The sequence below is a fragment of the Schistocerca gregaria genome, chromosome 3 (assembly GCF_023897955.1).
Source record: "Schistocerca gregaria isolate iqSchGreg1 chromosome 3, iqSchGreg1.2, whole genome shotgun sequence".
Classification (NCBI taxonomy): domain Eukaryota; kingdom Metazoa; phylum Arthropoda; class Insecta; order Orthoptera; family Acrididae; genus Schistocerca; species Schistocerca gregaria.
The window spans coordinates 122,871,167-122,897,467 of record NC_064922.1 but is presented as its reverse complement, the minus strand read 5'-3'; the positions used below and the strand labels follow the sequence as shown (position 1 = coordinate 122,897,467).

At 42.9% G+C, this 26,301-nt stretch overlaps 1 protein-coding gene across 3 annotated transcripts in view; it reads right to left on the bottom strand.

The window, feature by feature from the left end:
- The window catches only part of LOC126355690 (calcitonin gene-related peptide type 1 receptor-like), a 1,110,235-nt gene that overhangs the window by 680,779 nt on the left and 403,155 nt on the right, over window positions 1-26,301 (bottom strand). For all 3 annotated transcript variants that reach the window (XM_050006057.1, XM_050006058.1, XM_050006056.1), the window contains exon 2: window positions 129-256. In XM_050006057.1, coding sequence (XP_049862014.1) covers window positions 129-236 — 108 coding nt within the window. In that variant the 5' untranslated portion in view covers window positions 237-256. The remainder of the gene's footprint in view (window positions 1-128; window positions 257-26,301) is intronic.

The following is a 26,301-nucleotide window of genomic DNA, read 5'->3' as shown; positions in this document are numbered from 1 at the left end:
CAAACCTCATAAAGAAAGAAATGAAGTTGGTTTTGTGCTTCAAATGCAGCATTCGTCTTAGATAATGATATTGCTGCGTCATTTGGCAAGCAGTTAAAGCGACTGATCGGCGCAGAGAGGAAACTCACCTCGGGCACTGCGTCTGTTGGCGACAGCGTCACTGGCAGCGTGGACGTCGATGTCGGCGTCATCGTCGCCGTATTCAGCAACTCGGCGCTCGGGCGCGCCGTCGACATGGCAACCGCGGTAGAGACCTCTGTAACAGGAGGGTAACCATCGTTAACCGCATGCGCTGAAGAATATAGACGAGAGGGGACAAATTCATCGACAAGCCAAACTGTTCCCCATAACACTTTCAGCAGAGACAGCACACCGAGCAGAAGTCATCGAATGGCGTGCATATTCATTCTTTAGTTAGAATCAGTCCCAATGCAACTCATTCTCAAGGTTTATCGTGGGGCTTACGGCTGGATTGGGGCGTGGTTCCAATTGATGAAGGGCATCGTAGAGTTGAGTGTTGGTTTCCACGAATGAGTGTCGAAATGAGAGGACAGGAGAGGCTAGAATCCACTACCAGCACCCGACACTGTTTCCACTACACCATTTCTTTTCTTTACGCTTCGGTGCTATCTGCGAGTTTCAGCTTGGAACCCATATTCTCGTTAACGTCCTGACTGATATATGTGTAGAAATGGACACAATCTGCATGATGTCATTTCAGAAACCAGTGGGTCACTGTCAATACGGGGAGGAATACATATCGAGCAACTCCTCACTTTCACTGATGGCAGGTCCAGCACTTCCTTATCTCCACCAAGGTGATTCTGGGAGCCTCATACGGCCATGTGCACCAGGAATCGAGACGCTGCTCCACCCACCACTCTTGCCCCTGCACCATGCAATTATGGCATTTGGCCATGTACGCCAGAGTGATGATTTCCTCATCAGCACTTTCTTATCATCGAGGTTACACCTGTAAAAGTTTGCCAACTATGTTAGCGTTAATGATTTCGAAAAAGTCGTTTAACGACAGGCTCATAAGTCACATTAATAGGGTCCTTCATGTCTACGTATCATTCGGACAGAATATTTGAACAATTGGATTCTGTATTTCTCCATAAATCGTAAAAAAACTGTAAGGTGTCAGGCAAATCCAACACCTTCCATGAAAACCCTACATGATAAGCAAATCCAGTAGTATGTCACATAGCTCCGAATAAATCGTAACATTAAATTAACCATAGTAATATGAGTAACGAGTGAGCAAATGGAGTACCACAGACTAACATAAGAATGCCTAAATGCATGTCATACCTTCCCACTGTGAGATCGACGTAGTTCCGAGGGGAGAAACGAGAACAGAAGTCGAGAGCAGAACCGTGTTAAGCTAGAAGGCCGTACTACAAGGGACAGACTGGAAACCCACGTCGCCAGCCTACCGCTAAGACCACACTACCCGCACGTTTTAGCGTGAGACTTTTTCGCGTCTCTGTTACGTCAAGGACCAACCCCCAGCCCATGTTAAAAGCTAGAGCCCTCCAGAAAAACAGTATAAATCTTACGATAATACAAAAAGGGCCACTACCACCAGCAAGTTTTAGCGTGAGACTTTTTCGCGTGTCTGTTACATTAGGACCATCCCCCAGCCCATGTTAAAAGATAGAGCCCTCCAGAAGAACAGTATAGATCTCACGATAACGATAAAACGACCACACCAGCTGCAGGTTTTAGCGTGAGACTTTTTCGCGTCTCTGTTACGTTACAAACTTTAAAAACATTGCCCCACCACGAAAACTATAACGTTTCTCATTGGATAGACAGAATTTTTGTAGGCGGAGCTTAAGGTTAACATTGAGACCCTGATTGGTCAGATGAAAACACAGCCAGATAGTTTTTTTAAACCAACTTCTGTAAATGGTAGTAAGGAGAAGTTAGGAGTTAGTTAGTTCCGAGACGGCGAACTAGATGGCTGCTGCGCCGGCCGCCGCCGCCTTGACGCTGGCTAAACACCGACAAGGTAATGAACGCACGCGATGCCGTATTTTTGAGCGCATAAGGCTTCACTCAGAACTGCAGAAGTGTCATCTGTTACACCCCCTTTTTGCGTAATACTAGTGTCGATCGTAAATTAAAGCTCATGGTGTTCACATTTGCCACTTGAAGTAAAAATCTGAAACGCAATGATTTCTCTGTTATATAGTTATTGAGAAGCCACATCAGCCACTGTAATTTACGACAGGTTAGAAACTCATTAAAGATAATTGAGGGTCACTGTAGACCATTTTGATAGTTTTCTCATTTGTGAAACTTACGTTAAACCTAGATTATAGATGTGATATGCCATAGGTCATCCTTCGATCCATTGTAGAACTTGGAAACCCATTCAGGGAATATTCGTTCACATTTTTGTTGAACGCAGTTGTTTTTTACCATCCTGTATTAAAACATTTCCTTTTATTAATAGCGCAATTTATAAACGATGTTTTGTGAGTAGAATAAAATTTCCAATGGTACACGTAACTGCTTTTTCGACGTTATTTTACCAGCTAACTAAAAATAGGAAAGCCTTGAACCTCTTCCACTACATTTAGTTAGTATTAAGATTCTTTTACAGGGAGTGCAGTGGAGCTGACGCTGAAATCATTAAGTATTTGGTTATATCATCGCTAGTCTCACTGAACTCTTCTGAATTCTACATGTCATGTGTGGTCTGGCGTCCCCTTACCAGCAACAGGTCCCAGGTTCAAACTAGTCAATTCCCTAAAAAACATGCTCAGAGTGTCGTTGCCCGAAAGTGGTAGAGAGACACAAGATATAGAACAAACAGACACCACCATGAATGTTAGAAACCGAGATTTGCTTATTACATATAAATAATGAATTATTGATCCATATTGGTTGGACAAGAGCTTCACACGCCAAATAAAATAATATTTCTCATTCTAGTTGCTTACTGTCAGCAACAGATGGCTTCAGTATAGAAAGCGACCAACTTTGTGCCTCTGTACCGCAGGTTGTTCCCAAAGTCACCAACAGATGTCTATACTGGACAAAAACATACAAAGTTGAGTCTAGAAACTAGTGAAGGGGAGAACCAAATGAAAACAATCGATTCATTCGCATGTTGTAAAACAATCGACTCACCTGGTTGTAGTTTTATCTGGTGGTTGAATTATCATTCATGTTTTGAGTGAAACTAGTCTGTGGCAGCAACTGAACGAAAACAATCGTTCAGTTAGTCGGACCACTCATTCACTCTTTTGAATGACACCAGTATGTAAGAGCAACCGAATCAAAACTTTCGACCCATTGTATCTTTGCATATTGGCTAAATTATTCATTCTCTCTTTTCAAGTGAAAACAATCAGTAGCTTTTCTGCCAGTTGAACTATGTATTCATTCTTTCAAGTGAAACCCCTCTTTAGCGTTTTGTAACTGACTGAGATATCCATTCATTCTTCTAAGCGAAATCTGCCTGCAGTACTTTCATTAGTTGAAATAAAATCAGTGCTAGATTATACAGCGAAAAAGTAGTCCTAACTCAAGCGAAAGTGAAGACATATCCAACAGCGTTAGCCAAAGGTAAGATAAATTATTATACATGTTCATTTTATTAAATACTGATTTGAATAATTCTTCTTTTCATCATTTACACCGATTCACGTACTGTTGTGCATTAAGTTGTTCCAAGGATAATTAACACATAACTAATTATACTGACTATTGCTGTGTTAGGTCTTTCATATACTGAAATTGCCTACCCCAGCAAAATCGTTAAGAACGTCGAACATATGGGTCAAATCAGATAACTATCCTGGACACACACTCTCTGTAGACAATAATTTGGCAGATGGCCATGATGTACCGAGGGGAGCGGGGGCACGAGAGAAGGGATGTATCCTGGCTTGAATTTCACTACTGACAACGCCAGCGTTTGCGCGCCTCCTATCGATCGGTAGATATCAGTTACACACGAAACTAACAAGGAGTGTGAAAGTGCATTACCAGATACTATCGTGTTCAGCTGAGCCGTAGTTGTCCACACCACTAAAAAAAAACAACAACTGCAAAAATTAGAATCATACCGCAACTATCGATATCACAAAATCAACAACTAAAACAACAATAATTGGAATCGGACACTTCCCGTAAGCTATATAGATCATCCACAGCTGACGATACCAAAAAACAAACACCTACAACTGCGATACAGAAAATCAAGCCCACAACGTATGAAAGGCCCCACAAAACATCACAATTCGTGGACAATAGACCCAAATAAATGGCTACTTACCACGAATAAATTTCAGCGCTGCCTGCTAGGTTGGCCACCCCAATCAAACACACACAAACACACAAAGGAAAAAAAAACACAACCAAAAAAACTCCCAAACCACTCACAACCTGCCAACTCCAACCCCAATCATCACCCCTAAAGTTCACTCTCACAAAAGAAAACAAAAATCTGCCAACAAATAAAAGCTACAAAAAAAAATAAACGAAACACACTCACACCTTACAACTCAAAAACAACTGCAACAAAACAGATCCTCTGCTACATAAGGATAAAACAACTCACAACAGTCCAACCCATTTAAAACCACAACCATTACCCACAAGCGGAATACCCCAAGTGCAAAACTCCCTCAAGTAACTACCCTTGGCCTCTACATCTCACTAACTGCCCTCAAAAAAACGCGAAAAATACCACACTCCCCAGGGACGCTCTTCCGCCAGCAGTATTCAATTGCCGGTTAGAAGAGCGCCCATCCAGCTCCCTATGATTTAACCGTCTCCCAAAACCCCTCTATTGTACTGGTGCACGCCCCAGTTTCGTAATTTTTGAACTCTAAACTATGGTCTCCAACTAAATGATCATAGCCCCTCTTCCCCAACCCCCTACACGACGAAAAAGCAGCTGATGTAATAGCAGTGCCCTCTTCTATATACTCTTCAATTAACGCCACCAATTCCTTCTTAGCACGCCCCTCCAAAACCATTAAAACACAATCCGCATACCCAACCCTAGAAATAACGGCCCCCCACACCCATAAACCAACCGGAGACTTACCCCTCCCATACTTTGTCTTCCCAAACTGAGATTCATCTACCAACACCTCCTGCCCACCCACCTTACCCCTGTACTTAACACATTCCAAACACACTTCTCTACCAAAAGAAAACCAATCTCAAACCGTCCTCTCACTCACTCTAGTCTCATGCGCACAGTAACTGATAGAGGACCTGTAACAAAAATAATAAGTTATCAAAAGGATCTCTTTCATGACCTTCCTACATTTCTCCAACTACGTACCGCGTCTGATAAAGCGCCATAGGTTATCCCTTCGGCACCGCCAAATATAAAATTCCTTAGTCCGAGACGCCGAAACTCTCGTCCAGCTCATGTTCTCTCCACACACTTTACGTTTCACAGTTTCTGCTAAGAGTCCAAACATCAGCAGAAACCTGATGAGAGACATCATGTTCTAGTCCATCTCCGCACACAACCTTGAGCTATTGTATTTTACAGTTACATTCGTACCTAACGAAAGGACTCACTCAATAAATTTAACAACTGCACGACAAACAGCAAACCAATAACACTTATTCGCAACACAGTCACCTAAAAAAGATGTAATTGATAACTCAGTGATCCCAATTCCCGTTCTTCAATCACGGGCACTCCGAAACACTGGCACTGCCATCAAATGAACTCAGTACACCACTTAACACTCGGACCACTCACACTCACCACCAGAGGACACCACTATTCGCAACAAGACAACATCTACAAACACAGGCAGCACATAAAATAAACTCCGCGCCGTGGCGCAACAAGACGACATCCACAAACGCAACCAACTCATAAACTAAACTCCGGGCGATAATGACGTCACACACCACAACACACCTACAGCACGGCTCAATCCAAACGTGTGGGATCGGACGCCTGCGTTGACCCCATGCTGTTCGCGACATAATGTTCACACACAACTAAGGTTCTAGTAGCCGCTTAACGAAGTTCAATGTGTAAGGAATCATATTTTCTGGACCCAAATCCGGAATGTATTAAAATGTTATATTGTAGGAAAGTGTTAATTAAATGTAATAAATGCAAACTATCACTATAATTTGTTACTAAAAGTTATTTGGCTTGTATCTTATTAATATCTTCTAAGATGAGGGAGTGCGAGCAGACATACTGTGTTCAGTGTGTGGAGATTATTGAACTATGTGAAATGAAATCGTCATAAATTCTGAACGGTTTGTGTTAGGACCTTCAAACAGCATGGTTGGCCGCAGGGCATGATGGGGATTAGTATGATCTGGTTTAACGACGAAGCCCAATTTCATTCGGATGGGTTCGTCAATATGAAAAATTTGCACATTCGGAGGACTGAGTTTGCATTTTGCGCTCGAGTAACCTCTTCACCCTCAACGGGTTACTGTGTGGTGTGCAACGTCCAGCCACGGAAGAATTGGAGCGATACCCCTGGATGGCACGATGATTACCAAACAGTACATGCAGGTTTTGGAAGATGATTTCATCCCCATTAGCCCTGATTTCGACAAGATGTAGTTTATCTAAATCGGAGCATGTGGGTGTTTGGTGTCCTAGTGGAGCACTTTGGGGGCCTCATTCCATCTCTGGGGTACCCAGAGGCCACTGACATGGACCTATATTGGCTGCCATATTCTCCGGATCTGAACACATGCGGGCACAGCTGTAACCCCAAAATCACCGGCGAGCTGGAAACAGCCATTCAGGAGGTCGCCTACAGCATCGACGTTCCGACACATCAGGGGGTCATGTAGAATTTCGCTATTCGCCATTGATGACTGCCATATCGAACATGTCCTGACCTAAATCCGAATATCTGTGATACCGTTTACATGTTGAAAAAATGTGTTTCATAATTGTTAAATCTGAAACAACAGGTGTCCTGAATTACTTTTGAAAAGATTGTGGACAGAGCTACAAAAATCATGACCATCACGAAAAAGCGGGAAGGGGACATGGGTGGTCACCTTAAATGTGTGCGCCATCTGTAGCAAACAGCATATCAAGTCCTCGTTAAGTTGTGCTGTTGCTGCTCTGATGCAAATTCACAGTTCCAGCAGTCTCGGCCACAGAAACAAAAAATCTATTGGGGTTCCGCTGGATCTGGTTGTCAGATCTGGTCTGTACTATGTAGTAACCATTCCACACACAGTCAACTGCTGGAGAGCGGGGGGGGGGGAAGGGGGGGGGGGGAGGTGGCAGTCAGTAACTAACATTGGTAAAAGAAAAGGTGTGTATAGTCATTATGCAGCAAATAACACCTTTCCGATTTCTGAAATACGCGTGATCAGAATTAAAAAGATCATTTTCGATCATCCTGTAAGTGTATAGGAGAGCGCCTAAGCGCGCTCGCCTCTGGGTTTTTAATAGACTGAAACAAAGGAACTACCTACCGGCCGGTCTTCATTTATTGAATTTTAACTAAGGTTTATTGCAATCTGTTTATTTCCAATCAATCGAATTTCCCCAGACAAGGAAATACGTCCGGGTTTTCCCCAGACAGTTGTATAAAATCTAGTAGGCCTCTAGACGTCCTCAAAATTACCACCAATCCGGGAAATCCGATGTTGCAAAATTATAACTTTCCCATAAGCTACTTAACTAAAACATATTTGCTCTCATAGTAACGCTGAGCGAATACACTCACAGCTTGTTTTTGACAAGGGTACAAGATGTTATAAAGTAAGTCATCTGATGAATTTTGAGGTATTATCTTAAAAGCGTGTGTTTGTGTCAGACTGGGGAAGGCGAGAGCCGTCTTGGTGTGATTCCCCGGCACTTCGAATCGCTTTTGCCAGCCAGCCTTTACGCTGTTTCTCCATACTTTTCTAGGAGAATGCTGAACTGGTTAACCGTTTCTGCCTCATTTAGACTATAGAGAAATTCTTACAACAGAAAAAGCAAATCTACATGTTAATAGTATTATGCAGACACACTTTAACCCACATAAGATTGTCTTTAGAGATAAACGTCGGTTGCATCGTCAACATTGTTCTTTCAGCTGTTGAAAGAAGCTGCAAAGTTTGAAATATGTAAATGTTTTTTCTAGGTTTCTGGCTCTTAAATTTAAAAAAGTAATACTGCAAGTGCTTCTGACATGCCAGAAGCCTATTACGTAAATACATGTATACATTGACCAGTGTGTTTACATAAAAAATTATTTTTGTCACATACCTCGTCTTTACTGTGGACTCTAAAATATGCGTCAGAGGGAAGGCGAAAATGACGAAAATGCACCACTTGAAAAATATAATCGACAACAAATACTACAAAATAGTTGGTTACCTAGATGAGTTTCAACACAAAAGGGCCTTTGTAAACCAGAAATTAATTATGTTACTACACCTATGATGCTGCAGCTTTCTAAAACGCACCGCAAATTTTAATGTTTCCTTAGCAGTGATAACTAAATAGAGTGTCTTCAATCTGATAATTTGTGTGGTGCGATCTCCTAATGATTCCTTCGTTCCTCACCAGGTTCGGGGGGACGGGCTACGGAGATAATGCACCACAAGAAAAAAATGCAGTCGATGCAAGTGTTACCATCAGATTTCTGATGTATTTGTGGGAAACTAAGACTCACAAAAATAATACTTGTAATTAACTACACCAGCGCCTTATTAAATTACCACCACACACACACACACACACACACACACACACACACACACACACACACATACACATACACATACAAACATGCACAACACAGTTGTCTTATGAGAGAAGAAAGGAATAAGGTGTTCGATTTTAGGAGGGAAGGGTCTGCTTTACGGTATATCACTTACACTGGAGAACGACGTGGAATATTTAGACACACACGCACTTACGAGAGAGACGACCAAACGCAGTAAAAGTGAGAGATGGGATATTTTTGAAGAGAATTTCAGTGTCGATAACCCGTAAAAAATAAAATTTATTACGATTCATTATGAGACGTCTCACCCTTTGCAGAATAATAGCCATAAATGACATCAGAGATCCCACCAACGTATGTTGCTTCTAAAGCTGAAATATACGCTTAATATCAAATACTCAATCACGTTCGTGTTCTGACGTCCAATAAGCAAAGCTTAAACAAAATGCCTGTGAATATTAGGGGGTGCTGCACTTCAACGTTGCACTGTGTGCGGCTGTGACGCCATGACAATACCGGTTTGCAGAGAAGATCATATCGACATCGTAATACGCGGGAAACAGAGATGAAGTAATGCGATTACAGCTGCAATAGCGATGGCGAATTAGTAATAATAGCTGTAGTAACGTAATTCTACTCCATAACAGAGTAGTTGAAAATAAAGATGCAAGCTATCGTGTACGTACCTAAACGGTCTTTCACAAGGATCATACACATTATCCATTCTGTAGCTGTCTACTCTGACCTCCAATTTGGTAAGACCATGTTCTATAGCCAAGGAAGATGTAAAAGTTTCATGTACTCACATGCCTGTAAACAATATCAATAAATTTGCTCAATCCTCAGCTTGTAATTTGCCATGAAACTATATTATACAAGTTTTGTTCTATTGGAAGTCATTCATGTTAAGCAGTCAACCCTAACTCACTTATTGTACAATATAGTCGTTTAATATGAGAGAAGTCACCTCCAAGTGAGTATTATACTGTACCGAGCAAACTTTATAGAACTACTGGAATAGATTAATTCCTATGACTGTTACTTGATGGTGAAGCATCATAGAGAGAATCTGAAATCCTTTAATGTAGTTTTATAATGTAGTCTCAAAAGGCAGAACAGTACGTGCATGATGTATATAAATTAATGACTTCATAGCATATTCCACAAAATGACAGCGAATTATAAGGTTGCGGAATAATTTAATGGTAAATCCCGCTATTTGGTTATGATAACGTGCCACAGATGGTACTGTAGATAACTACCACCTTTCCTCTTGTTTTAATATAGCTCTTTCGTGTCCTATTTGTCGGAATCACAGTAGTTTATTTTAGCCATCTGGTCACAGAATATAGTTAATGATCTAGTTTTAAAAAATGGTTTAAATGGCTCTAAGCACTATGGGACTTAACATCTATGGTCATCAGTCCCCTAGAACTTAGAACTACTTAAACCTAACTAACCTAAGGACAGCACACAACACCCAGCCATCACGAGGCACAGAAAATCCCTCACCCCGCCGGGAATCGAACCCGGGAACCCGAGCGTGGGAAGCGAGAACGCTACCGCACGACCACGAGATACGGGCTAATGATCTAGTTGCATGCCAGTAGACAAACAGCTGAAACGTTATTAAATAACACACAGTGCTTCTATATGTTACCTTTTACGCGATACTACACGATAGCAATTGGCACATAGTAGAGTCCAGCACACCGGAAATACTGTTTGGTAATGTTTAATACACAGAAGGCGGTTGGCACAGTGTTATAACACACGATTCTTCTTATTCCCAGATATAAGAATATATTGCATTCTTTATTTAAATTCGAGCTGCAAGACGATAAGAACAACCTTTTGCAGAGTGTGAAACTAATGGAACAACAGCTTGTAACGGTAATACAGACACATCACATAGCATTGAGAAGCATCTCACAATGTCCTATTCCAATAGGAAGCCTCTCTGCATACAGAAAATGCAATCTGTATGTGGTGTCCTGCTGTTTGTTTACAGTAGTATTAAGCAGCATGGTTATGTGTGATGCATACGAAAAGAAGGTGGAGATGTAAAACCTCAAAGCCAAGAAACGAAAACTGGAGTATGTGGCGTAAACTACTCTGGAGTCGGTACTTCCTCTGTAAACACTGTAGAATAAGACCACCACGTATCTTTTACGTTCTCGCACCGTAAAGCTACACCTAGAGGGTGAAAAAGATCCGTGTAACTACTAATGTATAACCATAGATGTCAATCAAACTTTATCGATGTACCGAAACAAATTGTTTACGCCAGAAGTTACCATATCATGCCCTCGCCAGAATGGAATGTGGTGCAATGCACTTCTGTTGTAACAAGATGACGTATGAAGCAATCGATCTATATCTACATCTACATCCATACTCCGCAAGCCACCTGACGGTGTGTGGCGGAGGGTACCCTGAGATAGCACAAACTCAACCATAGCTTATAAAACGCTTCATTCTGTAGAAATTGTTTCAGCAGTATCATTGTCCAAAGACTAGAGCGTATGTCTCAAGACTTCCAGACATATAGTGCATTCAAACAGTAGGAAACAGTTTCAGACGTTCGAATTCACTTATCTCTAGCTTAATGCAACACACTGAGGACAAAATAGAACTGTGGCCCACGCGTTGTACATTAAACTCCTAGGGAGCACTGCGCAGAAGCCTGTTGTCATATTCCTACGGCGAGTTCCTCTGCATACAGCAAAAAATGACATTCTACGTAAAGTCCGGCTACTAGTGTAATATCCACCCTAAACAAGTTAATGTGCTATGCATACAAAAAAAATTTTGTCTAGATACTTTAGCAGGTCACAGCATTTCGAACAAATATTCTGTCTACTGGTAAAATCTGATGTCGTATGTAGACTAACACCTATATCACAACGCAAGTGTTAACAGAAGCAGCAGGACAAACTTATTTTTTGCCCCACATGCAATGTTATTTCGTAGGTCTTAAGAAAAAAAACAGAATCAGCGTATCAAATGTAAATTATCATCTACTTGTCTGCAGTTGTAGTGTGGTTCTTTTGCAGGAAATGCTGTGTGCGACATGTTTATTGAGACCCCGTGGCAGCGCCCGATAGTGCATGCGTTGCAGAAATGGAGGTGTCAGCGCTATAACGTGATCGTTCTATCGAGATTACACCTATGCATACCAGTGGCACCATCACGCAGTCGTCCTTTTTGCTCCAGCCTGCTAGTGGGACGCGTATCTTCAATTTCGAAAGGACGATCACGTCACAGCGCTGAGCTGCATTTTCGCAACGCGTGGACTGTCCCTCGCTGCCGTGGGGTCTGTTGCCACACTAAACACATTTCCTGCGTAGGGACGGCGTTAAAACCACACCACCACTATAGACAGGAAGACGATACTTTACGTCTGCCACACCAGTTCTTTTTCTTGAGACCTACGAAATAGCATTGTTAGACGGTACTGTGGCGAACACATTGCTTCTGCTGCTGCTTTTGGTTAACGCCTGCGTAGTGATACACGAGTTTGTTTACACACGACTTCCGATTCGACCAGTAGACGGAATTTTCATTCAACAAGCTGGAACTTGAAAATGTACCTAGTCAATACTTTTTTAAAAGTCGTAACAAATTAACAATGCTCAGGGGTGTTATTACTCCAGTGGCCAAGATGCGGCAGATCTTTCTGTGTATGTATGGGGCTCATCATTGAAATATGACTGCAGGCTCCTAAGGACCGCTTCCGCATTACTGTTAAAACCTGTTATTCCACCGGTTTTAAAGGCAGTAAAAAAGGTTGTGATGTGGCTATCGCTTGTCCTTGAATGTAATAAACGCTCTCGGTTCCGACATTTTTCGATCAGTGCTCCAATGTATGCTTTTTTACAGTTACTATGTCTGGGATAAGCACTGTCTTCCCAGCGGTATTCCTCGCTAGTGTTCAGAATAAAGACAAAATCCAGTACGATTAATGCAGATAATGACTCTACATCGCTGATTTTGCGTTCCTACATTTGTGGCTTCCCCTTTCTTCGGGTACGTGGCACATTAATCGTGCTTAGGGGCTTATTACTGCAGCATCCAAGCTGCAGAGCTCCTCGCACGGATAGACATTTTTTGTGTATGCAAAGAGGCTCCCCATTGGAATACAATAGCAGGGAGCTATAAAGTGCTTCCAGATTACCGTTATAAGTTGTTATTCAATTAGTTTAAGGTCTGTAAAATTGGTTGTTATAGCGCTGTCAGATGTAATTGATTTCTGTAAATGGTCTCTATTCCGACATTCTCGATAAACACTCCAGCTTATCGGCATTTGCATTTCCTTTGCCTGGGAAAAACTCCAACTCCCCAGCACTTTTCTTTGTTAGTGGTAAGAATAGGGGAAAATCTAATAACAGTCATGATAGTACTGTGGCGGAAAGATAAATTCCTCCGGCTACTTTTAATATAACACTTGCTTAATAGCACTGAGAGCTGATTATTGAGAATGAGGCAGGATAAGGTTATGAGTGTCGACGGAGCCGCAATCAGTTACTCTCGGTTGCACAACAAATACGTAAACTTTATTTAAAGAAATTAAAACTTTAAAACAATCCCTTAAAAAAACACAATTGACTGTATGACGGTTGAAAGCCTTCTCACAAAAAAGAAATTCCACAATTTTAGAGCCGAAGGCCACCAACAATAACCTCAAAGAACAAACGGATGAAGGCCTGAATTAGAAGTCAGAAGAACAATTCCTAATATCACATATTAAGATAAACATTTCGTTTTGAAACAAATTGTAACACAGCTGAAGGCCTTATTATAAAAGACGTGAAATTATTACTCGTCTGAGTCATAGTTTCTTAGAATGCAGCAGAGTTTTGTTTGTAATACTTCTCATTGGTTGTATTTTTTCTTTAGCACGTTGTCTTTGCTGCCACTCCCCAAATCTGGAGGTGAACAAAAGAAACGTTAGGTGATAACAGTACACACATTATGAGACTGGATACACTTTACGTGTTTAGACAATGTTGTAAAGTAAACTTTACATGTTCTGGCGCATTTTAGAGTATTGTGACATCATAGATGTGGTAAAGTAACTGAACTGAGACTTACAGTGTTTTTTCTTGTAGCTAAACACAACTCTGTCCTAGATAATTAATGTAAACATCAGACTTTCCACGTTGCCGACGTATTTTTCAGACGTTTTAGAACAATGTGACATCATAGATGCAGAAAATAATTAATTTTTGGTTCTGTTGTGTTTTAAACCAAGTGTGGCTCAAAGACATAACTACGAACGCTTTTACCCATTACAGACACCTGTTGGTGACAGTGAGAACGACTCGTTATAAAGGGACCAAATTTTGGTCATGCTTTAACAATGGAGCCAACTTTTGGTGGCAGTAAGCAACTGACATCAGCTAAAGTGATGCATTTCTTTATCTTTATTACCACCCGTACTGGCAGTGACCCACTACTTTAGTATACTAAGATCTTATTGTACAGATTCCTTTTTATGGCTCTTGAACGGCACACGTTCCCTAATATGCTGTATTAAAAATGACGATTACATGTTATATAATGTGTGAATTATTACCGATAAAAACAGTTTGACCTTCTTTGCATTCCCTGTAGTGTTGTTTTAAGCATCGTGACTCAAGCCATAATTCGGTCATAAGTATATATACATTGTAGCACCAAAGAAACTCGTACAGGAAGGCGTATTCGAATACAGAGACACAGTATGAACACAGGCAAAATTCGGCACTAAGTTAGGCTACGCCTATATAAGTGTCTGGCACAGTTGTTAGATCCGTTACTGCTGCTGCAATGGCAGGTATCAAGATTTAAGTGAGTTTGAACATGTTGTTATAGTCGGCGCACTAGCGATGGGACACAGCATCTGCGATGTAGCGGTGAAGTGAGGTTTTTCCCGTACGACCATTTCACGAGTGTACCGTAAATATCATGAATCCGGTACACATCAAATCTCTGACATCGCTGCGGCAGGAAAAGTATCCTGCGAGAACGGTACGATCGACGACTGAAAACAATCGTTCAACGTGACAGAAGTGCAACCCTTCCGCAAATTCCTGCAGATTTCAATTCTGGCCCATGAACAAGTGTCAGCGTGCGAACCATTCAACGAAACATCATCTAAATGGGATATCGGAGCCGAAGGCCAACTCGTGTACCCTTGATGACTGCACGACAAAAAGCTTTACGCCTCGCATGGGCCCGTCACCACCGACATTCAACTGTTCATGACGGGAAACATTTTCCTGGTTGGACGAGTCTCGTTTCAAACTGTATCGCGCCGATGTGTTTGTACTGGTATGGAGAAAATCTCATTAATCCCTGGAGCCTACATGTCAGCAATGGGCTGGTCAAACTGGTGGAGGCTCTGTAATGGTGTAGGGCATGTGCCGTGGGAGTGATATGGGACCCATGATACGTCTAAATACTACTACGACAGCTAACACGTACGTATGCATCCTATCTGATCACATGCATCCATTCATGTCTGTGAATTCCGACGGACTTGGGCAATTCCAGCAGGTCAGTGCGACACCCCACACGCCCAGAATTACTACCGAGTCGCTCCAGAAACATTCTTCTGAGTTCAAACACTTCCACTGGCCTCCATACTCCCCAGACATGAACATTATTGAGCCTATCAGGGATGCTTTCCTCCCATTCAGGAGAGATATCCATCCCCGTCATACTCTTATGGATTTAAGGGCAGCCCTACAGGATTAATGGAGTCAGTTACCTCCAGCACTACTTCAAACATTAGTCGAGTCCATGCCACGTCATGTTTTGGCACTTTCGCAAGTTCGCCGGATTCCTTACATAATATTAGGCATATTTACCAGTTTCTTTGGCTCTACAGTGTAGTACAATTCATCTATGCTGCACAGTTTATATCTCGAAAACTCAAAAACGATATGTGGCTGAGAATTTGAAATTGTTGAAGAATTTCCCAACTTTTTTTTAACGAAATTAGGCAAAAGCCACAGACAGCAATATTTACAAACCTTCAGAACGAAGACACAGATTGCGAACTTATGAAGAGAATGACATTGAAAACACCTTACCCAGCCGCAAAATCTGTGCACAATACCGCAGCGAATAGAGGCAGCGTAAATGGGTTTGTAGTGCTTCGGCGTCATCCAAGGACCGCTGATTCAGGTACCGATATGGATTCTATTTCCGATGAGACAGACTGTGGAACGGACCAAGGAACTCCTAGTGTGTATGTTGCGGGCAGAATTTGAATTCATACGGTGAACGTTACTGAGTTTCAATATACTATACGTCACTGGCGCTAGCGCAAAAAATTACTTATGCAGTGTTTGATACAGCCTTTTCTTTAGAACAGCGATAACCACAAGGAAATTCGTTGCTTTACGGATAACACTGAATTCTATTGTTGCCTAACAAATATTAGTGTTCCTGTACCCATGCAGCTGATCATTATGGGGCGATGTCATGAAATGGGTTGACTAGGAAGTCATCCGTCCATTTTATGAGAGATAACCTCCACCAGTCTATTTTCTAGTAGCATATACGTAGCATCTAATTCACCACTTTGCTGATGTTGTCTCACACAGCTCCACAGGAGTGCTTCTCAAAGGACAGTATCACATCACTGGTTCTGTGACCGCGATTTTGAAAACTGAAACCAATAAAGTTAAACACACTGCAGCCAGCTACCTAGAAAGGGAAGCGACATAGTAACAAGTAAAGGGCAGACAGGCGACAAATAGAACTAAATGTGGATATATCCGGCGTCCGTCTCGTTGTCTAACAAGCTACACTTCCCACCGCACTCCCTTCAGATTTAGTGGTAAGATGGGCCAGTGGACAGTCTGTGAAAAACTGTACACAAATGAAGCATGATAACAGCAAGAAGGTCTACTGCCGGCCGATGTGGCCGAGCGGTTCTAGGCGCTTCAGTCCGGAACCGCGCGACTGCTACGGTCGCAGGTTCGAATCCTGCCTTGGGCATGGATGTGTGTTATGTCCTTAGGTTAGTTAGGTTTAAGTAGTTCTAAGTTCTAGGCCACTGATGACCTCAGATGTTAAGTCCCATAGTGTTCAGAGCCATTTTTTGAAGGTGTACTGAAATGTGAAAAAAGTAAGATAGAAAAAGTGAACATTCCAAGATTAACAAGTGCAATGTCGAGATAAGTTGAGTGCTATGGCGTCATGGTTAAGTGATCACAGTGTTAGCAGCGTAAAGTGAACGAGTCGTGTTCAAAACTCCTTGGTCTGATTTATTTTTATTTTTTACATTAAATTATTAACTGTCGTTCTGGTCATTGAAATGTTTGTTCTCTTTCTGTAGCCTTGAGAGCTGTCAAACTGCACATTGGTTATAGCATATGAGTCATGTGCTAAGATACGTTACATTCACAAATAATAGTGACAGCAGGCGAGATATCACGTTGTTGTTGGTCTTCAGTCCTGAGACTGGTTTAATGCAGCTCTCCATGCTAATCTAATCTGTGCAAGCTCCTTCATCCCCCAGTACCTACTGCAACCTACATCCTTCTGAATCTGCTTAGTGTATTCATCTCTTGGTCTCCTTCTACGATTTTTACCCTCCACGCTGCCCTCCAATGCTAAATTGGTGATCCCTTGATGCCTTCTCCCCAATCCTATTCAATACCTCCTCAGTAGTTATTTGATCTACCCACCTAATCGTCAACATTCTTCTGTAGCACCACATTTCGAAAGCTTCTATTCTCTTCTTGTCCAAACTATATATTGTCCATCTTTCACTTCCATACATGGCTACACTCCACACAAATACTTTCAGAAACGAAGAGATATCACACACACAGAAATGAAAACAACAAATAAACGAGTGTGAACTACGTTACAACAAAGGAATTCAAGATTCAAAACTTCCAAAACGGGATGCAACTTCAAAAACGTTAAAAAACATGTTTTGACGGATCACAAAGAATTTATATAATTGTGAAACTGTTACGTTCGTTTGTTGCAGCGTATGCGATAAACTATTATGTTTTCATCATTTCCTCGGTAGTGATTACATTCACATTCATACGAAGACCTGTAAAGGCAAGGAGGCATACCTCACTGCCTTACCAGTCGTACAAATGTGGTGCGTGGATAAGACATTGCTGTCATGTGACAAAAGTACCGTTACTACTGCCAAGTATGACACAACAGTCGTGTTTTCTGTAGGAGGATTCGGTTGACTTGTCACCTTAGAAATTTGTGGTAACGTCTTATGGGACCAAACTGCTGAGGTCATCGCTCCCTAAACTTACTCACTACTTAATCTATCTTACACTAAAGACAACACACACACCCATTCCCAAGGGAGAACTCGAACCTCCGACGGGGCAAAGCGCTCGGACCGTGACAAGACGCCCTAGACCGCGCGCCTACCCCGCGCGGCTTGTCGCCTTGTCATAAAACGTTTGCGGATCCCATTCGAAAGCCACTTCCTTTTCGTTGTTAATAGAGTAGTTGTGCAGCATCATCTGTTAATACAGGTTTCCAGCTTACACCTCGATGTTGCAAACGAACGTTACACCACGACTCAGACATAAATTTGAAAAAAAAGAGAACAGCGAATGAAAAGAAAGAGGATGGTTGTACGCGGTTCGCCCTCTTGGCAGTACAACACCATAAAGACTTAATGACTAACCTATTTCTGTTACCATCTGTTTTTTATTGCTCTTCTTGTTCCTGGACATTTCACTGTTTTTTTCCACAGTTCAGAACACCTCCTGACTGTTTGGAAGGTAGGAGACGAGGTAGTGGCAGAAGGAAAGCTGTGAGGACGGGGCGTGAGTCGTGCTTCGGTTGCTCGGATGGGCAGTGTTGGCTGCCGGCCGCGATGTGGTGCGCGCGCCTGTTTGTCTACGCCGGAGCAGCTTCGCGTGTGCGGTGTTGTGAGTCTAGAACGAGATGGCACACTCGTACAGAAAAACCACCTTGAAGTTCAGTTTTGCGAACGACTATACACGACCAAAGGCACACGAGATTGTACGTTTCTTAAGAAAAGAGGTAATAATCGATCCACAGCAAATCGTGGGAATCTATTTATCGATCTTTGCCTTTCGCGGACAAGTGCTCTACCATCTGAACTACCGAAGCACGACTCACGCCCGGTACTCACAGCTTTACTTCTGCCAGTATCCGTCTCCTACCTTCCAAGCTTTACACAAGCTCTCCTGCGAACCTTGCAGAACTAGCACCCCTGAAAGAAAGGATATTGCGGAGACATGGCTTAGCCACAGCCTGGGGGATGTTTCCAGAATGAGATTTTCACTCTGCAGCGGAGTGTGCGCTGATATGAAACTTCCTGGCAGATTAAAACTGTGTGCCCGACCGAGACTCGAACTCGGGACCTTTGCCTTTCGCAGGCAAGTACTCTACCATCTGTAGATGTACAACGAACTCCTGTTACCGCAGACTGAGATACCTGCCGAATTCACGGAGGGTATCATCATCCCAATACCCAAACCACGCGGTGGCAGAAGGCCAGGAGATTATAGACCATTCACTCTCTTGAACTGCGACTATACGATTTTCGCGCGCATCCTTGGGGCTCGCGTGCGGTCTTCAATTTCTGATAGACTCCTCATAGATCAAACTTGCCTCGGCGGTAAGAGTAACGTACATACGGCGCTCGGTGACTACTGAGATATCATCGCATTAGCAGCGGCATGCCGGGTGAATGGAGCACTCGTCGCTATTGACTTCGATCATGCGTTCGACAGACTGGATCATACCTTTTTGCATGAGGTGATGGGCAGATTGGGAATCCCACAGGCCTTCATTCTAGTGATCACGCGACTGTTACACGGCGTGCGATCGAAGATCTCGGTGAATGGGCGGGGCACTGACTACATTGTTATTTCAATGTCAGTTCGTTAATGTTGGCCCCTTCCGATCTTTTTGTATGCAATGTCTTTGGAACCCTTTCTATGTGGTCTCCGAAGACGGTTGGAGGGAGTACCGTTGCCACCTTTCTTTGCCGCGCTTATTCTGACGATGTGACGCTGGTGACAAGGCAGGCGACGAAGTACGTACGGCGTTTCCATGGATACAGCTATACGGGATGGCGGCAGGAAGCGTGCTTAATCTACAGAAATCACGCTACATGAATGTCGATCGAGGATTACAACCGGGGGAGGAAGGCCCTCTCATGTTAGTTAAGACCATAAAAGTCTAGGTGTTACGTTCGACACGGATGTGCAGCGGACAGCAGCGGATAACTACCGACCCATACTGAAGCTGATGCGACAATGGTGCTGTTACAGAAATTAAGAGCGTTGGATATGATTCAGAGGGAACCTATGTTAACGTGTACCTAGCACCGAGACTCACTCACGTAGCGCACGTCTTGCCTTTAACGAGCACTATGGCATCACGGATACAAGCAACTTTCGGAACCTACCTGAGTGTGGGACACCTGTTTAAGATGCAATACACAACGCTTACGCTACTACCTGGAGAAGGTGGACTTGGTCTAGTGAACGTATATGAAGGGGCACGGGCGTTATTCGTCAGTACGATTTTCAGACAGTGGCGCGGTCAATTTCGCAGTATCTCGGGTGCGTTGGCCCATGTACTAGCGTCCACTTCAATGCTGCCCCCAGTCAATGAGGGCCATAATTCACCGAAGCTGTCACATTTCAGGTCTTTAATTTTGGAGCTTAGCTATGTCAGAGATTCCTTCCCAACCGACAACGCGAGATGTATACCAACTCTTACTGCGCCGGTGTCCCAGGAATACCCTGGAAAAGAAGTACCCAGACAAGAACTGGCGACAGATATGGTGCGTTATACGGAACGTTTTCCTCCCAACGTCAGTAATCTCAACATGGTATGTGGTGGAAAATAGGAAGTTTGCAACGAATCAACGGCGGCAAGCGATCCATTTGGCAGACAGTCCACTATGTTTAGGCTCCGCAACAGTGGACACTGATGAACATCGTTTAGCATGTCGTGGGACGGCTCCAGGGTGGCACTTGGCACGACAGATATTGGCTTTCCTGTTACGCGCCGCCCCTCACACAATTTCATCAGACATACTTTTTTTCCCCCAAGAGTCTTATTTTCCAGTCCAAAAAACCAATGCAGTGACATGTGTAAGGGGAATGGTGGTGGCCTATGTGTATAACGAATCGAAAAAGGACAAAATTGATTTTTGGCATTTTCTCCTGGATGGACACACGAAGCTGCAACACCATAAGAAAGATGGGCAAGACTTCGCTAATTACTAGCGACTTTACCGACCCGCCGGCCAGATGGGGTGTGACGGGTGAGAGATGACATAGACGAAGAAGCCGAGATAGACATCGATCACACTTACGGAGCCTTAGTTAATTTCGAGAAGACGACCCAGTCTTACTCCAACGTCTGGAGATCGGGTCGATAGATGGCTCTATTTGCTCTATCGAACGTCGGGTTGTGAGCAGGTGTCGCCCCCGACACGAATTTTATTTCATTGCTACAGGAGCATGTTTCTTTTTTATTTGTACTATCCGCGATGTCTTCATGTCATTCATTTGGACATTTTCAGTTTTATTCATTTCCTTAATTACTTAATTTTCTAATTAGCCACTATTTGTCAACACATGGACATTTTAGACACTATTTATGCGGTAGTACAACAAAATGTATGTCAGCAAAGATGGTAAGCCTGATATTGGAAATAAAATAAATGGTGGTAGATCAATTACCCGCGAAAGGCGAAGGTCCCGAGTTCGAGTCTCGGTCCGGCACACAGTTTTAATCTCAAATGGTTCAAATGGCTCTGAGCACTATGGGACTTAACATCTATGGTCATCAGTCCCCTAGAACTTAGAACTACTTAAACCTAACTAACCTAAGGACAACACACAACACCCAGCCATCACGAGGCACAGAAAATCCCTGTCCCCGCTGGGAATCGAACCTTGGAACCCGGGCGCGAGAAGGTTTTAATCTGCCAGGAAGTTTCAACTGCAAACTTTTTTTCCATTAAAGCATTGATCATCTTGTCTCATAGTGGAATAAATGTTTTAACAACTATAGCGATTACTTTTCTAATAATGAACACTTAACTTTTTCCCAATCTGTCGGCGTTTTCGTTTGACTGCCCCGTACACTACCCACAAAAAAAAAAAACACGACCCTTGGTAGTCGACTGAACAATTTCTGTTGTTTTTCGTAGCCGTGGTATATTCTTTCTTTGCGCACAGAACATACGAACAAAATCTGAAACGGCCACATTCCATAACTGGTTCGTTGTCTCTGAACATCGATATACGCGAATATCCTTGCATGGGCGAATAAATTCGGCCTTCTCTGTGATTTGATAGCTGAGCCCTTTTGTGCGGTTCTGAGGTGATGATTACAGAGCGGTCCGCGTAATGTAGTTTGGAACGGCTTCAAAGTACCCGTATTTGCGGCTGGGTGCATCTAGAGTAACAGCGTTTTACGATGTAATTGAAAACGGAATGGGCCGTGCCACTGACAGGTGTCCATTAAAGCCACGATACAGAGAAATGAGCCAGCTGGCTGCCGGTGCGGCCACCCGCCCACGGTCGCTGCGAGACAGAATGTGCTGTGCGGTAGGCGAGACATAAACGGAGCTCACATTCACCGTACGTTAAATATGTTTTCAATCATTTGTATCTTTTTTTGCAACATCGACTTACGTGGTCGCATGAAGTGTAGGCGTCTTACATGGGGGAATTCGCGGTTTTAAGTCCCACCTCCACATGCATACCTACATTTATAGCCCAAAATCATTATGAAGAGCATAGCGGAGGATACTTTGCTTTCTATAAAATATTAGAGTCCATTCTCGTTCCTTCGACTACGGATCAAAACGGGTGTTACAAATTCCACTTTGAGTGCTGTAATCAGCTCAGCAGTTGTCACAGGATAGACGTGTAGGTTGTTACAGTACGTACCGAGATTCCTCACTAAATACTGTCAGCTGCAAATAACTCCAAAAATATATCAAAGTCCCCAGTGAAGTATCATGATGGCTGTTTCCGTAATTTGAAAGCAATTAATAAAACTTTTGGTGGCGGCTGCAAACAACATTGTAGATGAATGACAACTGTGTAACACTAAAGTTGGCTTGTTATTATTACACGTCAATTTTCTCTGTAATCTATTATTACTGACTGTCGTAAAGTACAAAGTAATAACCTTACGCGGAGAGAAAAATTGAAAAACAGAAGTGTCAAAACATGTTTTTCTTTCTTTTAACCTTATTAATTAATTAAATCAAACATTTTACAATAAAATTTAACAATGATACATAAATAACGTTAAATGCTGCGTTATAAGCTTTCAATTCAGAAACTACACCGAGGTTTACTTATAAAAAAACTCGCAGTTGTGCAATCCGCTCCACAGGTTCAGATTATGGATGTGTATATCCAAAGTAAATACTACTCTGATTTTATGGTCCCCACACAGTATAATAGTAGAGCCGGCTAAGGAAGATCCCTGACACCCGGCAGTACTATTTCCAGCTTTCAGCTGCCTAGCGAAAACAGGTGCAGGCATAATCAATTGAATACATGCACGGATAAACGGGCTAACCCTTAAATGTAAGAACTTAGAAAGGTTTCCATCTGTTGCTGGGTACAGGAACTATCAACACTGATATTGGTTTCACCCCTAAATATCACATTAGGATATTCAGGTGTGAGACAAACCTCAATTTTGATAGTTGCCGTGCCCAGCAAGAGATGGCAGAACTTAGATAACTTAGGCCTTTACACTTGAGGGTTAGCCTGTTTTTCCCTGCGTGTGTTCAATTGTCGTCTATAGAGCTTCACAACACTGAAGCATTGCCCTAGAGACTTACACAAGATCACCGCCATCTCTTCTACAGGTTAATTTTTGTAACAAATCTCCTTTTACAGACATTACATTGTCGTAGTATCCCACCTATGATTCGAGGACCATCTTTACTTACAACTGAACAAATGCAAACATTTCATCTCATACCTCCACAAACTGTTGTAAGCAGTTATTTGTATGGCATTACTGATTCCAGTTGCAACTCACTGCATTGGACAAGATTTTATTTCAATTTGTAAAAGGAAACAATTTTACACCTCTGAGCCTTTAAAGCTTGTTTACGAACTTTGCACCACACTGAAACCATGCCACAATCAAACTCAATACTAGCGCAGCATTTGTGAGAAATTATTTCATTATACATAACTATGTCATCATATCTTTTACATGTGTGTTTGTTTTAGATTTATCGTCAGTATGTGCGATGTATAAAAACTTGAAAATATACACCCTAAGACAGATCAACAACGCCCCACGAAGGAATTATCCGAATGGGATGCAAATCGGAAGATGTGATGTACATGTAGAGACAACGAAAGATCATAATTTTAGAAAAACTGCATGATTTATTCAAGAGAAATAGGTTCACAAAATGAGCGAGTCAATAATGCGTTCGTCCACTGAGGTCTTTATGCAAGCGGTTTGCCGGCTTGGCGCTGATAGATACAGTTTCTGGATGTTGTCCTGAGGGATACAGTGCAACTTTCGTGCAATTGCCACGTTAGATCGTAAAAATTCTACTTGGGTTGAGGCCCTCCTCGTAATGTTCCAAACGTCTAATGGCGGGTGGGGGGGGGGGGGGGGGGGAGTTCGGGCGACCTTACTGTGTACTGACCGAAGTAGTGTTTGGTGGCAATCACGAAGACAAGCAGTAGAATGTCTTGCCGTGAGCAAGAGTGCTTCATCTTGCTGAAACGTCAGCGCAGGATTGCTTGTCTTGAAGGGCAACAGAATGGATCGTCGAATATGATCGACGTACCGATGTGCTGTGATGGTTTCGCGAATGACAACGAAAGGGATCCTCCTATGAAAAGGAATAGCTCCCCAGAGATTACTCCTGGTTGTCGGGTCGTATGACGGGTGACATTTGCCTCCAGACACGTCTCTGGTGGGGCCTCTGTAGCGGAATAGTCTTCAGTGATGAGTCGCGCTTCGAACTGCGCCACGATGACCACATGCACGTTCAGCAATAGTGAAATGGTGCCAACAACTTGATCGGTGACGATGACTGGGAAACAAGGCCAACGACATTGACGATGGATGACGAACTGTAATGCAGTAGAGGAACTGATTAGAAGCAGTGGGAAGTTTTCCGACGATGAGGCGGTTCACGGAGAGGTTCTCGAATGGCTCCGTGGCTAAATAGTGGTTTTATTGTGATACCTTAACTTTTACCGACGAATTGAATGTTCAAATAACTTACGGGTTTGCTGCCGGGTGCCGTCGTCGAACACCGCCGATATTTCGACAGGAGCACACCCTGCCATTCTCAAGGCGCAAATGCAAGGCAGAAGAATTGTGCAAGGAAATTTAGTACCTCGGTTCACAGAGGAGAAACTAGGAAGACACCACACACAGAACAAGTGTCAACCCAAACAAAGATAACCAACATCAGAAATATCGATAGTTACTATTAATCAACAGCTGAGGTGGCACTAATTCTGTTCCTCTGTTTTCTGATAAGAGACCGAGCCGGATTCCAAGCAGCATTTAAACAAAATCCACCATCTCTGTCAATAAGGTTGCTTGATAGTTTGATTTCAACAGCTTCTAATATTGGTGCTCCGACATATCGTTAGCTAAACATCTTGCTAGATTTTTGAACCCACTAGTAGGTAGGTGTGAACACCACATTAAGAACTCTGCAGGTTTCTTACATCGATTGCAGGGATTGCATTTGAATGACTCTGATATTGTAGTCAGTTTTGATGTGGTTTCCCTTTTCACTAGCGTTCCTCTCTCTGATTCGTTGCAGCCAATTGAGGTTAAGTTTGATGAAGGGGTTAACAAATTTGTTTCGACATGTGCTGACTTCCACTTACTTTTTATTCAATGGTTAGTACTACGAACAGACTGATGGAGTTGCAATGGGTAGCCCATTGTCACCTATTGTGTCCAATTTGTTTATGGAGGACTTTGAGGAACGTGCATTGGAGTCAGCGACCTTGAAACCTGCGTGTTTTTTTTTTCAGATATGTAGACGATACTTTTGTTGTCTGGCCTCGTGGTAGTGAGCCCGCATCTCGTGGTCGTGCGGCAGCGTTCTCGCTTCCCACGCCCGGGTTCCCGGGTTCGATTCCCGGCGGGGTCAGGGATTTTCTGTGCCTCGTGATGGCTGGGTGTTTTGTGATATCATTAGGTTAGTTAGGTTTAAGTAGTTCTAAGTTCTAGGGGACTGATGACCATAGATGTTAAGTCCCATAGTGCTCAGAGCCATTTGAACAATTTGAACCTAATGGTAGTGAGAATTTAAACGGGCTTTTGGAACATCTGAATTCAATCCACCAGAATATTAAGTTCACTATGGAGGTGGCAAAGAATGGATGCCTTCCCTTCCATGATGTATTGGTCAAAAGGAAGACTGATGACACGTTGGGACATTCTGTTTATAGGAAGCCCACCCACACTGACTTGCTCCTGCGAGCTGACAGTTGTCACCATCCAGCTCAGCGTGAAGGAGTACTTCGCACCTTGGTTCACAGGGCCCACGTTATCTCAGACCCTGAAAGTTTGGCAGCTGAGCTATCACATCTCGAAGTCACCT